The following is a 15,017-nucleotide window of genomic DNA, read 5'->3' on the forward strand; positions in this document are numbered from 1 at the left end:
ATGCATCTCCCCAGTTTTCCACGGCTTCCTGCTGACTTTTGGACAGGAAACACTCGAGGGTCTATTTTTCTGTAGTATGACTCAGGTCTAAGTCAGAAGACTCTTGCAGCCTCTCCCATGGGCAGACCATTTTAAATACAGCTTCTGCTGTGGTACTTAGTGCTTGCTATCTACTGAGGCACTTCAAACACTTGGTAATATTCTCTAGGGGCTGCAATACACTCCCGTCCTTGCTTTTACAAAGGACATCAGAAGCATGGAGTGTCCTGCTAATACAGCAGACCTTAGCCTGGAGACTTTGCTGAGTGTTTACAAACTTCTCTGTAGCAGTAACAGATCTGGACCACTGAGGGCATCTGAGCCAAATTACTGTGTTAGCGAGGGACTTAGAGGTAAGTCATTAAACTTTGCTGAAGATGGGGGTATATCTTTGCTCTAGCATTTAAAGAGAAGAAAGCATTCCTTGTTAACTAATTGTATAATGCACATCATTTCCCTTCTCAAGCAGCTTGAGGTCTTCAACAGGTTCATTCCCAGTTTCCAAGTACAGGTTGCTCTTCTAGGCATTTTGCCTTAGGGCAAGGATGTCATTAGTATGCATTAAGCAGCAGCTATGACCTTGACGTAGTAAGCTTGATGAAGTAAGTTTCTCACTTATCTTAAGCCATCAGAGAAAGGGGAATAACCTCTCTGATGGAAGTGGACACATTAATTCAGATTTCAGCCATGTTGTCTGATCAGTGCTCATCTGCTAGATTCAGTTTAATATGCATACTATGGTAAAAGCATGACAGAGATTTTATAGGTGATGGTGTCTATAAGGAATTGAAGTTTATTTAGTTGCATTTGTGTGCATTTCAATGACTAAATTGAAAAAAAGGCAAGGGGGTATTTAAAAATGACAGCCCAAAAATATAGAGGAGTCTGCACAGGAATACTTGTCTCCATGGTGTTCAGCTGCACAAGAAGTCCAGATGGAGATAATACTTTGTTTGAGAAAGGAGGGGATTTAAATGTAACAGCTAAATATTTGATATATATATATGTATATATCAAACTTGGAGAATAAATTGTTCCAGTTTGCAAAAAAGAAATTCCATACAAACAAAACAAAAACAAATACAAAAAAAAAACAAACACAAAACAAAAACAAACAAACAAAAAACCAACCAACCACTACATCTCAGAGGGAACCTTCCTTGCAATTAAGAATTTTCCCTGTTTGCTGTCTACTCAGTTCAGATCTTGGAATTAGTGTTAAGGGGATTGGATCATGGTTTCTGGGCTTGTTTGCATATAAAATCAATTTATGCACCACGGGACAGGATTTTTATGCATCAGATGTCTATTCAAGCCCAAGCAGTTGTTGCCAAGAGCTCCGCTGTTAAAGGCCGTGGCTATACGTCACGTTTACTTCTGAAGAAGTAGCAGGAGGATGCCCAAGAGACCATACTCAGCCTGATGCAAGATATTTGGTTACATAAAAGAAGTTAGATGCATGAACCATCCCACTCATCACTCTTTCTCCACTGGTCTTTTAAAAGTTGGCTCACTAGTAAGGATTTCCAGAAGGCCATCCACTCAGCTTCTCCAGTCAAATCTAATGTTTATTTATTTATTTTAGAGAGTAAAGAACACATATTCCAGCCTTTTGAAAGGCCGTTTTCCTCCACAGCAAGAAGAAGAGGCAGTTTAGGATGCCTTGTCCAAGAACCTAAAACCAGAACATTAACTAAGATCTTCAGAGCCAGGGTGGCCTGTGACAAAGTCAGTTTGGATGCACATGACGGACCCCACAGTCTTCCCCCGCCTTCTCACCAGAGCCTTTGCCATTATTTCAACTCTCTCTATTAATGAGGTACAAAACATTTTCTTGATCATGCTCTTCAAACAGAAGGCAAGAAAGCTTTAGTATAAAATATCTCCCAAAGTTGGAAAAGAAGTGAGCAACAACAAAGGTATTCCGCTTCGACGTTGAAATTCTGGCACCACTTAGCTGATAACACCACTGTAAGAGAGATATTGTTCTTTAATGCTACATGTATATAGAAAAAGATCATCTCTATGAAAAAACATTATGAAATACTAATTGATATGCAGCCAGGCTCAATAGCAAACTCCCAGCATGAAAGCAAAGATGGAGTTCACCTTTCTGTGCACAAAGCGAGGTGAAGGAATTTACATTTCCAATTTACTGGCAGTCATCCAGCTGCATAGCATCTCTTCCCCTTCATCTCCCACGCTAGGTCAGGAAGGGCTGGGCACTGACCCCAGCCAGGCATCTACCTCGTCCCGCTCCCTCTGCGCCCTGGCACTGGTCGCCGGGGAGCCGCCACACGCGGTTGGGTTTGTAGAAGGGCTACTTGTGAGGTCCCTCTGCTCATGTCCCGACACTGCTCTGCCCAAATGTCCTCCTAAAAGCGTAACACTCCTTGAAATATTTTTCCTGAGGAAACGAGCACTCACTTTGGGTCAGAGCACCCACTTTGGGTCACAGTACCTGCTTTTGGTCAGAGTACCAACTTTTGGTCAGAGCACCCCCTTTTGAGGCAGAGCACCCCCTTTTGGGGCGGAGTACCCCTTTGCTCAGGGCACCCCTTTTGGGTCAGAGCACCCCCTTTTTGGTCAGGGCAACCCCTGTAGTCAGAGCACCCACTTTGGGGTCAGAGCACGCCTGTGGGTCAGGGCACCCCCCTTGGCCAGAGCACCCATTTTTGGGTCAGAGCCCCCAGTTCTGGTCAGAACACTCATTTTTGGGTCAGAGTCCCAGGTTTTGGTCAGATCCCCCCGTTTCGGGGCGGAGCAGCAGGGGGCGGGCCGCGCGCGCAGCCGTTAACAGCCGGGAGCTGTCCGTTCAGCACCCGGGGCCGGGCGCCTCGCCCCCTGAGGAACGGCTCCTCCTAGCTCGCCTCGCCTTTATTTTTGGGGTCGTTCTGTCGGTTTTGGGTTCTTTATTTCTGTTTTTACTTCAACAAGCCGCGCCGCTCCCCACCCGCTCCCGGCCGCGCCCCGCCCCCGCTCCCCGCCTCGCATGGGCCCCTCCCCTCCGGCCAGCGGGCGCCCGCCGTGGCGCCGCGGGGCGGTGGCGGCGGCAGCCAGCCAATCAGGAGGCCGCATGCAAATGAGCGCGGCGCGCCGCTAGGCCGGGCGGGGAAAGAGGGAGGGAGGGAGGGGGAGACGCCCGGTTGCCATGGCGACGCGCGGGCGGCTCCCGGGGAGACCCCCCCCGGGGCGGGCACCCGCGTGACGGCCTGAGCGGGACCGGGCGGGGGGGGAGGAGAGGAGAGGGGCGGGGGGGGGGCCGCCGCCGGCCATGCCAGTGCTCGCCGCCGGTGCTGAGTCAGAGCCCGGCCTCCCGAAATCCCCCGGTGATGAGCGGCGAGGAGGGGCCATGGAGGAGCTGGAGCACACCTGCCCCCAGCCGCGCCTGGTGAGTGCTTGGGGCCGGGGGGGAACGGGAGGGGGACGGGGATGGGGATGGGGATGGGAAGGGAGAGGGGATGGGGAAAGGAAGGGGAAGGGAGAGGGATGGGGAGGGGAAGGAGAAGGGGAAGGGAACGGAGGGGAAGGGGAAGGGGAAGAGGAAGGGAACGGAGGGGAAGGGAAGGGGAAGTGGAAGGGATAGGGAAGGGAAGGGAAGGGAAGGGAAGGGAAGGGAAGGGAAGGGAAGGGAAGGGAAGGGAAGGGAAGGGAAGGGAAGGGAAGGTTAGTTCAGTCCAGTCCAGTCCAGTTCCCCCCTCTTATTTTAAGGCTGCCCTCGCTGTGCTGTAGCCCTGCTGGCAGAGGAGCCCGCTGAGGCCCCAGCCCCGCCGGCCCTGTGCTGGGACCCCAAGGGATTTTGACTCCCCAAGGGGTCAGAGCCTCCTACCTCCCGTGCGCTGACCCAGCACAACCCGTGCGTTTTCTGGCTTTTCCCCGAAGCCTTGTGTCGCTCCCGTCAGAAGCTGTCGCTCCTCGCCCTGCCGTCGCACGCCCTTTGGTAGAGGTGGCAGGAGCCATACCTGCACGCAGCGCCCAGACCCGCAGGCGTACCGAGGTGTGGAGGTCTGCGACTGATGCAACAGTTTGGGCACGGGGAATCAGCTCACCGAGCTCCTGGGTTCTGTCACGGTCCTAATTAACGCGTGCTTAAAAACCAGACTTCAGTAATTAAGCTCAGCGCGGTAGTCGAGACATTTAATGTGACAAGGAATAGCAACGCTCGTTGGAGTTGACCTAAATTGACGTTTTCTGCTTGCCGGTGGTATAATTAGAATGAACTTTAAAAGAAAACTCTCTAATTTGTTCAAGGGATGCTTTTGGAGCTTTCTAGTGGGGAAGCTGAGCTCACGTGCCGTTCCTGCAGGGTGTTCGCACACGCTAGGATTTCTCCGTCAAAGCTCAGGTGTAACAACCAGTCTGAATACATTATTCTGTGTAGTCTGACATTTTAAAAGATCTTAAAGAAAGAAGTGACAATATGATGCCAGTATTTACAGTGTCACCTATTCCAGTATAATTTCTGTGGAAATTAAGGTGACAGCTGGAGTACACGAGTAAAGCAGGGATTCATTACGGTGTTTTAGATCTTCACAGGTACCAGTAAATTAATAACAGGCAGTGGAGACATTTAGCTGAACAAAGATTTATGGAAAAAGTGTCCTTATGAAGTGGTATTTTGTCAGCCAGCAGATCTACATTGTCTTCAGGAAAAAAATGAAAAAAAAAAAAGAAAAAAAGAAGTTTAATGGGATCTGCCTCACTTGGTTAGGGTGTAAGGAATGTTACAGACAAGTGCAGTCAAGTTCCCCTTGACAAAGCCGTGTCTCAAGTGGGAAGAATTCAGAGCTGGTGTCCTGAAAAGCTAATCACAACTCCGCAGATGTTGAGTGGTAGTGGGGGTTTTAAGCTCCTATCAGATGCTTTTAAATATTTTCAGTACGTTTTCTGATCCTGCTCCTTTGAAGTCAGCATGCTCAGTGGTGGATCACTGGACAAGTCACGTACTTCATCCGTACATCTGAAAGCGGTATATATCTCGGTTAACGTTTTAGTATCATCCTGTTCTGCTGGACCACAGGATGGTACCTCAGGACAATACCAGTGTGGCGTTTACAGAGGACTTTTTGATGCTTCTCTTTGGTTATTATACGGCTCTAAAATGAATTATCTGGGCCTTAAAGTTCTTAGCATATGCTTGTATTTAGGAAGCTCCTTGTGTTAAAAGAGGATATTAAACTTAAGAACGAGCCCAGATTTTAAAAGATCGAAAGGGGATTAGTTGTTTTTTTGCAACAGTTGTTGTTGTCCTGTTCATTGAAAAATGAATTATTTATTTAAAGCCTTCAAACTCTGAATATTTTTAATGGATATCTGTCACTAGGTCCTCTGATTTTAGGCTATGGAGTCTGCTAGCTTGGCAGGAAGTGTCATAGTAGGACCAAGGAAAACCCCTGTATCCTTCAATGAGCAGGAAAACAGGGCACATTGAAGGCAAATCTCAGGTAAGTTTCAATGTGTATTGAAAGCTGATGTTTTCCGGTGTGTAGTACTGTTGTGATATAAATTGCCATTAATTTTTTCCCAAGACACTCTTTGGGTTTTCTTAACCGACTAGAGCATTAATGAGCATTCTTGCTTCAGTCAGTTCCCCTGATCCACCTTTCACTTAGTCTTTGCCTTCTTTATGCTCTCAACTTCCATGTATTCGGATGCCAGAAAAATCTCTCGTAGAGTGACCTATGTATCCTAGTTGTAGTGCACCACAGAGAAACAAATCAACTAGAGCCTCCAGCTTTGTCCCTAATGGTGATTTTAATAGATTTGTGGTCAAGAGAAAAAACAAACAGCATTTCACCAGGCCTGGTTTGTATAGTTCTGCACTTACCCATTTCTCGTCTGGACCAAACTGCTGGGTTAGGCCACTTTTCAATCTATCACTGTCCAATCACTTTTTTTCTTTTTTTTTAAATGAGCATTGCTTCTCCTGCTTAGCCACTGGGATATCCGTGGTTTGGTCGCAGGGGCCTTCATTGTTTTAAATGGATAAACATTGCTCCTGGTCATATCGTGACATGCATTCAAGATATGGCAGTTGCCCCCACGTAACTTTAAGGGTTGCAGACCACTGGTGGGCTCCAGATCTCGGTGTGGGAATCCCCTTTAAGGTTTGCCTGTGTCTACCTATACCGAAAAGGCCCATAAGTGAGGCGTGCCCTTAGTCTAAGTGGATGGCAGAGATACCAAAGGAGGAATTACAGGAGGGGAAGTATAAAGCCCTCTGAAAAGAAAAAGGCAAGTCCCTTGGGGTCAAGAGTTTGACTTTGGTCACACAAGAAACTCCATGTGGGCAGCTTGCTGAAGGGTCAGTGTGCACCTTGAGAATTGCTAATCCTCAACCTGCAATAAAGAAACAGGCATTTCAACACGCCACTTTGTTCAGCAAGACTATTCCAGATAGTGTCTTTCACAAAAAGGAACAATGGCAATTTATAAGTACAGTGCTGCAAATAAAGCAAAAACGAATACACATCGAAACTTACCTGAAAACAAACCTCAAAACTACTGGTTGGCCTCATCCTTCCCTTCAACATACGGAGAGCTTCTTTTCCTCATATTTCATGTCTCTGTCATCCAACCTAGGCCTCAGTGAGAACATCTGGAAAAGGACGGCTGGGACCTGAGTGCCAATGTAATATTTTCAAAATTGGCTGACGCCCTTAGGGTTAGGTCAGTTAAGGGAATGAAGTACACTGAAATGGATGTTTCCATGGCAGTACCTAGCTCGTTGTGCTTTGGTCTGATGTGAGATTACGCCCTAATGAGGAATAAAGGCCTTTCTGCAACGTGCAGGGGAAGTTAGGCACAAAAAGCACCTGAATTAGCCAAGGGGAACTACAGGGGAGGAGAGGGCATAGGCAGGTGGGTGGCTGTGCCTACTGGGATGTTGGTGGGTGCAGGGCCGGGAAGGAATCAAGCAGCTGAGAACAGTACTTTAGGGTCAGTCCGCCAGGTGACTGAAAGAAGCTGGTGGGTGTTCTGTGCTGTGTCTGCCCTTCCCTTGGCAGTGGGGTCCCGGGAGCACCAGGCTGTTCCCAAGGTCACGGCTACGTGACGTCCGCACTGCCGTAGCAAGGCTGTTGGCACTGGGCTCGAGCTGCAGCCGGGTCCTGTTCGCCTGTTTGCCCTGTGTGGAAGTACCGCGCTGGGTTTTTCTGCCTAACATCACCGTTGTGAAGGCAGAGGGACTAGCTGGAGACTCAGGAGCTATCCATATGGCAGATAAAACGTGTTCTGCCAAGGCACTGTAAGCATTGGGGCTATTTGAGGTTCACCCTGGCAATCCCAGCAACTGCTCCCGAGCCCAGGCTTACTTCTGCTGCCTTGTCTTGAGGTTCAGAGGCTACACGCTTTTATGATTCGATAGGACTTAGGCACCAGATGCCTTGGAGCCACTATATCTGCAGTAATTTGGAGAATGAGACTCAGGAACACTTGAAGATCACAGCTTTCATGTCATTTTAGGTATTAGCTGCTTTACCTATTTCTTTATCATTTTTAGAAGAAATGACAGTGAAATGAAGGTGACATTAGACTCCTGTAGACAGTTTTCTTATTGCTGCTGTTAAGCAATGAAATGTTAAGCACAACATTTGAAATAATCGCAAGTAAAACCTGCATACCTGGGCTTTTTATATTTTCATCCCTGGATGCCTCACCTCGTTCTTATTTGCAAACAGTGTTTTGAGAGGGTCTGATGCGTCCTTTAGAATTATTTCAGATATTGTACTTCCATGAGCCATATATCTTCATATTTGTGTTTCATGTATGACTAACAGATATATGCAATTTTAGCCAGAGGAGCTAATGCCAAATTTAGGGGCTTTTATTGTGGTTACAAAAGTGTCCCATGTGTCTGTTCTCTCTCATCTGATGTTAATTCTTAGGGGGTCTGCCATCTGTTCACTTCAAATTGGAACTAAGCATAAATATATAAGTAAAAAGCCTGACATTTGAGGAACCCAGAATGACTTTATTTGCCCAAATATCTTTTATTTCCTTTACAAGTTTGGTTTCTGCTCTGGAAAATTTAACTTTTCGTAAATGTTGGCTATTACACAAAAGCACAAACTCTTAAAAATGTCCAATATGGTTTGCACTTGGGAACACGTAGCAATCTTTGCCACGCTTAAAAAATAACTTAAAAAATGGCCTGTAGGCACCAGAAATCTGCTGCGATTTGCCTTTGCTGCATCAGAAAACGTGTCATCAGTATACACTCCAAAATGCCATAGTCTCTGCAAAAATACATTGCAAACTGTATTGGTCAGATCACAAACTTACAGATAAACTTTTTTGCAGGATTCACAGATGACCTGTAAACACAGGGAGCAAACATTACACTCTGTGCATTGTATTCCTTGCTTGCAAATACATCGCTGATACTATTTTAGAAGCGGCTTTATTAGGAGAATGTTACCAAGTTCTTAAACTGTGCTGTTGTCTCTACTATGAAGGTTTGTATCATATCTTTAAAAATAAGTAGAAAACCAATGTGAATAGTTTCTCTCTGTTCTCTCCCCCAGGGTGTATTCAAAATTATAACATATATGAGAAATGTAAGAAGAAAGCCAATGCTGCAGATACAAGAATTACGTGTAGTGTATAATCCCACATTTAGAGTCCTGTACTCAGTGCAACTGGAACTGTGCACTTACACATTTGTTCCCAGGTAATCTGCCTTCCTTCCCTACACAAACAGAGACAGAAGGCTTACAGTGGAAAAGCTCTTGTGAAAGGCACGGGATAAATCAGAGATCTCTTACAGAAGTGCACTGCACTTCCTGCAGGAAAATAGCTCATCCCAGGGTGCTTTTGTGTTCCAGCTGGGGAACTGCAGAGAATACTTGCCTCATGTGCTGGGGGAAAACTCTTTTAGTCTTTTTTTTTTTTTTTTTTTCCCAACATAGCTCTATTTTGAGTAGTGATTTATATAAAAAAGCTACCCTACATCTGACTTGAAATAATTGATAGACGTTAAGTATCTTTAGTAGAAGCGCAAGCAGAGATTGAAATTGGGCCAAGTTCTCCCAATATCTCAACTATAGCTTGAGTGATTTCAGGAGATTAAGCCTTGCCTGTATTAAACCTGAAGTTTTATGTGTGCCTTCTAGGCATATATCAGGTATATATACTAACGTAGGAGCAAAAAGAAACAGTTATTAGAAATGAAAACAAAATAACAGCTGACATTATCTCCATTTTCTGGATCAGTCAATAAAACACAGAATGGCATCGGAGCGGTGCTTACACACTTTGGGTCTGTTGTCCACTGCCAACTCTCAGCGTTAATCATGGGCCAGCAAGCACTTGCCATTCAGCTTTTAAGTGCAAATCCACTGAGTTTGGTTCTGCAGCCCAGTTGCAGTTTTTTGCATTTCACGATGGCCTCTGCAGACTGCAGCGCGGTAAGCAGCGCCCTGCTGAAGGAGCCGCGTGCTTCCGTGGGCTGCGGTACTGCACGTCCCTCCTCAGGGCCGGGGCAGCTGGCAGCCTGGATGGGTGTCCTGCAAGCAGGGCAGTAGGGTGTGGGCTCACAGACTGCTTGCTGCTGTAACTTCAGCTCTTTTGGTGAGTGGTGCCCAGGTCCCTTGTGTGCAGTGCTCTGTCCAGTCGTGCCAGGGCAGTGAGGACGGGTTTGCGAATTGCAGAGGTCGGTGGAGGTGCCTCATTCATGTGAACTGTGCTTGACTCGGGACCCATCCCACCTCTGTGAGGGATTTTGTTTTCTAAAAAGCATGCTCCAGTTCAGTCAGAAGTTGCAGCTGCCATGCAGGAATCTTGTCTTGAATCTCTCTGGCCTTTTGCAAAGATTAGACTGGATTATATAGTAGTTGTTCTAGTTTTATGTTCTATGAAACATATTTACATCAGTGTGCTTCTTGAGAAGGCAGTGGAAGCTTTTTTCCTGCTATTGTACCTTAAATTTGTAATTGCATGTTGCATTTATTCATTACCGACTTAATACTAATGACAAGCAAAGTATATTTGATTGAAGGTAAAGCCCAGAAAAAGCAACTGGGAATAAGGCAATTTGGAATGCTTGCAAACAGATTTATTATTTTTTTTAAGTTCTTATTCTTGTTAGGTTAATTTGCTCTATTTTTTGTTACATCCACCTCTCTGAGTCAGCAGAACTGTTGGAGAACAAGCTAGGTTTTCTTCTGTTTCATGCGTTCATACTGGAACTGTTCATTTGTGAAAAGTTTACCTTGAGGGACCCACTGATAACATTCAATTACAACTTCCTTGCTCATAAATTTACCTGTTTGGGCCAAAGTTACTGAAGGTCACAAATCCATCAGACAACGGGATTTTCATTTCTCATACTGTTCACTCCCTGAACCTCTAAGAGAAGACCTGGGTAGTCCTTCAGATAGTGTTTCCACTTGCAAAGGGTGTTCGTGCTTCAGAAATGCAGCAGGCATTTTTAGTTCCTTTTAAAGAGTTTCAGTAGCATTTTGCTCTTAACGAATGTTCCTTAAAACTGATGTCAGCGTTTCCTGCTCTGTAATTACTGTTTGCCAACATCAGGAGCAGGTTCCCAAAATAATCTTTCCTCATATGAGTAGATCTTCCCCACGTGATTTGTTCCAGTGAAATCAGTTATCTGTTTTAAATACTGCCTCTGAGATGAAAGGAGATTACAGCATCATACCTCCCACAGCATTTGCCTGCCAGTTTAATTTTTTTTATAAGCACAGGCCCTACAAAGCCCAGCTCTACAAAGTTTCACCTGGATAGTTGTATTGGTTCAACGTCTGAAGTGTTACTGGCAAAATCTTTGATGACGTATAGCTGTTCTCTCCATCAAGAGAATGACGTTTTTACCTGTTTGTTATGTGGTGAACAAGTTAGTGTAGCTGTCTTAATCAAATAAATAAAGTAGCTCCTTCTATTAGCACGTCGCATGCAATTACTCTGCAGGCAGAATTATAATGGCAGACGCAATATTGTGTAGATGGGTCTATGTTTGCCCCTTTTCAAAAATATTTCTGTCTTCCTTGTTGCTGTGTAAAAAGAAGAAAAAAAAAGAAACAGAAAACAAACTAACACAACTAGTTATTCCTATTACAGACTGCAAACTAAAGAAGGTGTGAAGGTGCTCATGCTTTTTACATGTCATTTCAGTGGTTTGACTCCTGTTCATCTACAAAACACCTACCACTTTCTTTTAAATCCTTTGGGAACATAAGCTTTTAATATTTATATTGCTGAATTGCAGCTAAGTTAAATGGTTACAGTAGCCTGAGAGGCTGTGAGAAGGGATAATAAAAAGGCAGCATCAAGATACACCTGAAAATGAGCTACTTCCATCCGTTATATAGGATTTCTTTCTAAAGTGTCCTGGCCACAGAACCAGCTCAGCTGGGGAGTGCTGCCTACCACACTGCACTCTGCTCTTACTGTCTCATGTATTTGAGGAATGCAAAGACATCACTGTGTGCAGGTGAAGCTCCGAGGCGTTCTTCAGCCTGGAAAAAAGTGACCAAGGGGAGAAAAGAGAGAGGACTGTGAAATTGTGAGAGATGGGGAGTAGGTGACTGTGGAAGAATTTACTGAAGCTTCCAGTGCAAGAATATCAAATAATACAAGCAAGAGGCAGGTGCTGAGCAAACAAAATGAGATAATTCATCACTGAACTCACACTGAAGCTGTAGAACACCTTGCATCACAGAATCATGCTACAGGATGATGCAGATCTCAGAAGCCTACTTTGGTCCAAAATGCAAGGGTGATTTGGCTTGCTTGGCTAATCACAAAATGTAAGTGCCCAGAAAATAATAAAGGCACAGATGAAGGGAAAAGTCTGTCAGATGAAGACAGAAGTACATTTTCATGAAGTCTTTGTCTAACCATCTGATTATTGGCAGAACTATAGCAAACTTCTAAAGGTACTTTAATGGATTAACCAAAATGAAAAGGCTGTTATATGGATTACTTGCTCTCTTCACCCAATTCCAGTTATTACAAGAAACTGGAAAGAATATGACTAATTCTATCAAAACAGAAAGACGTTTGATAAATTATTTCTGGGTTTTGAATATTTCTTGAAATATTTTGTCTTATGCTCTGGTAGACAAACCAAATGGTCTTGTAATATTTTACTCATCAGACATTTTTGTTAAGCTCTGCGGCATCTTTTCTGGGCCAGGGAAAATGAAATAGTATTGGATGTACCACTTGGGAGCTATTGCTGTATTTCACTTGATCTGTCAGCACAACATATTTATGTATTTCTCTGTCTACATATTCTCTCTTTGACGGAACTTGGCTGATTTTAATTTACTGTATTTAATGCGTTTTAATATCCAATGACTGAGAGGTCAGAGAGTAATGGAAATATTGACAAGTCTGGTTCTAAGCCCTTGGCTGTAAAGTGAGCGTTAATGATGAGTGTTTACAAAAACTGGATTGAAGGGAAGCTAATAGTGGTTGTTCTCCATTTAGTGGGGACCACAAGAAAAATCTTGGTGTTGCACAGGCGTTTACATGGACAAAAAGCACTACAGTGTTTGCCTAGAAAAAGAAAAATCTTGCTGCGAACCAGGCCTATTTTCTTCAAATAATCTCCAAGGCAACGGCCTCTACCAAGCTAGGATCTGATTACCAGTTGCAGGCCTCAGACCGTAGCCATTATTGTTTTAACATTTCTGCCTTCCTCTTTATCCCAGCGTGAACCAGGCTGTACGGGCTGTTGTGTAACCTGACCTTGCTTGGAGATAAAAAGACAGGTTAGCACTCAGGGATCACAAAGACAGAAGCCAAAAGACAGTATTTAGGAAATAAAGAAAGGAGCTCACACTGTATGATTATGTGTAATGCTCTACGCTGTGCTACGTGGGTGGCCAGCCGAACAGTTCCCTTCCGTGAAGCCCAAGCAGAAATGTGGAGTTTGCCATAGAGTCTCAATTTTAGCCTTGTCTGTGTGGAGAAGCTGTGATTTTCAGCACTAATGTATTAAAGTTACCTTGGATGATTTCCTGTAGCACTTGAGCTTGCAAAAAAAGGAAGGAAAAATGGAAGAAAAAAAAAAAGAAATATATATAAAGGTTGAGTGCTTTTGGGAAACAAGTTGAATAGGAAATTCCAAAGCAGAAAGAGCTGAAAGTGAATCTTAGAGCTCACTTTTTGCTGTTGTTTTAATACTGTTCTCTGAGCTTTACATGCAACAAGTCAGTGAACCCAGAGGTCAGCAGCAATTAGGCAATACATGTCTTTGGGGTAAAGCGATGCTAAGGAAAATAAATGCTCAGTGATCAAGTGTTCAGTGTCTAAAAGCTGAAGAAGTGTAAATACAAGGGAAGAGATTCTGTTACTATCAACCATGGGTGCACAAACTGATAATGATAAATGTGCATTGTATAAATGGTGACCGTCAAAACCAAGCCAAACAACTGGTTCAAGGTCATGAGGTCCCAGCTGTATCATGGTGGAGGCAAAGTAAGTTAAATATTTCCCTTGGCTTGTCTTAACCACCGACTCATTTCACAAAAACAAAACAACCCAAATCTCAGCTAATGATATCTTGCTGTTTCTATGATTCCATAAAGATTTCAAGCCTAGAGCAGGAGAAGCATTTTTTTCATATCAGACCATATGGCAGATAATAAATATCTGAGATTCTTATTGCTGATAACTTCCTACAGAGGTATGGGCAGAATAACCAATGCCTGTAGTCAGGTTTCCTGACAGATAATACCACGTCATTCTTCACACGTCCTCATTCTCTCTGTAATATCTGTAGGTTATAAGCTCTTCAGAGCCAGGACCCTCATGGTGCTCTGATCGCAGAGCATTTTAGTACTGTTACAGTACACGTCAGAGTACAGAAAGGAATTGCAGCTCAGTTTGCTTTAGCTAGGTGGGACTTCTGGTTGCGGTCTTGGCTTTATTTTGAATGGCTCCTCAAAATTGTCTAAAGTTCTGATTAAAAACACATTAAAACGGCTTGTGGTCCCAGTCATCTGTACTGATGTTTTGTCCGTGGAAGGAACTGGTGCTTGTGAGGAGATGGCCCATTTGTAGCATTCTAAATCCCAATTAGTTTTTCCAGCTATAATTTACACATAGGAGGATACATCTTGCATCTTGGGCCTTTGGACTTGTTGAGACCAAAGCAAGGATTAAGCTGCTCTGACAAAAAACAAAAAATCAGACCTGACTTTGTCCTGCAAACAGAGAAATTATGTACCTGCACTCACTTCACAATGCTTGAGCTTCTCAACACAGGCAATGAATTAGGTTGTATTTAGAAAGCCTTATTTTCCTCATCTTTTCACATTGTGTGAATTGTATATGCTGAAGGGTGACCAAAAAGCAAAAGTCCCCAGCGAACAAACCAGCATTAAGCCTGGTTAGAGCACAGTTAAATGGTGCTTTTTTAACTACTCAATGGAAAAACAAATTGACTTTGTGTTTTCCCCCCTTCCAGACTCTGACGGCACCTGCCCCATTTGCAGATGAAACAAGCTGTCAGTGCCGAGCACCCCACGAGAAGCTAACCATTGCACAAGCCCGCCTGGGAACGCCAGGTATGTGTAGAGAGCTACATCAGCAGGACCATGGGCACTCCCAAAGCACAGGCTCTCCCTTGCAGCTGTGTATCAATTCTCACTTTTGCCTTCCATTTGGAAGCAGAAAGGCCAGCCTGGTATCTGGTGCTATCAGCTAATGGGGAAGGAACAAGTAACTAGAGGACCATTGTCTTCCACTGGAGAAACAACAAGGGAAAATGTTTCAAATTAGAGTTTGATGTTTTCATGGATGTCTGCATGTTGGTCAAAAGGAAGGCTTGCCAGCCCACTCCAGACAGTCTGAAAATTGTGTTGATTAATGGCTACTTTTGGGATTCTTCACATGCTGCCTATGTATGCCGGAGCATGTCTTCTTTCATTGATGTTCTTGTTGACCACATCAGACCTTAAGTGGCCTTAAAGGCCATTTGCCCTTTGCAAAGAAACCATGTCCAATTTCTG

At 44.4% G+C, this 15,017-nt stretch overlaps 2 protein-coding genes across 7 annotated transcripts in view; one reads left to right on the forward strand and one right to left on the reverse strand.

The window, feature by feature from the left end:
* Window positions 1-4,627, reverse strand: part of POLA1 (DNA polymerase alpha 1, catalytic subunit) — a 220,839-nt gene extending 216,212 nt beyond the window's left edge. Inside the window, exon 1 of the mRNA XM_080587453.1 lies at window positions 3,869-4,627. The gene's annotated coding sequence lies outside the window, so the exon portion shown is untranslated. The remainder of the gene's footprint in view (window positions 1-3,868) is intronic.
* The window catches only part of PCYT1B (phosphate cytidylyltransferase 1B, choline), a 32,165-nt gene continuing 20,400 nt past the window's right edge, over window positions 3,253-15,017 (forward strand). For 2 of the 6 annotated variants that reach the window (XM_080587589.1, XM_080587592.1), the window contains exons 1-3: window positions 3,294-3,430; window positions 5,363-5,483; window positions 14,474-14,573. In XM_080587589.1, coding sequence (XP_080443715.1) covers window positions 5,445-5,483; window positions 14,474-14,573 — 139 coding nt within the window. In that variant the 5' untranslated portion in view covers window positions 3,294-3,430; window positions 5,363-5,444. Of the gene's footprint in view, window positions 3,431-5,362; window positions 5,484-14,473; window positions 14,574-15,017 lie in introns of all 6 variants that reach the window. The other 4 variants (XM_080587590.1, XM_080587591.1, XM_080587587.1 and 1 more) reach the window with 4 other exon arrangements.

This window comes from Anser brachyrhynchus (genome assembly GCF_964034855.1).
Source record: "Anser brachyrhynchus genome assembly, chromosome: 1".
Classification (NCBI taxonomy): Eukaryota; Metazoa; Chordata; class Aves; order Anseriformes; family Anatidae; genus Anser; species Anser brachyrhynchus.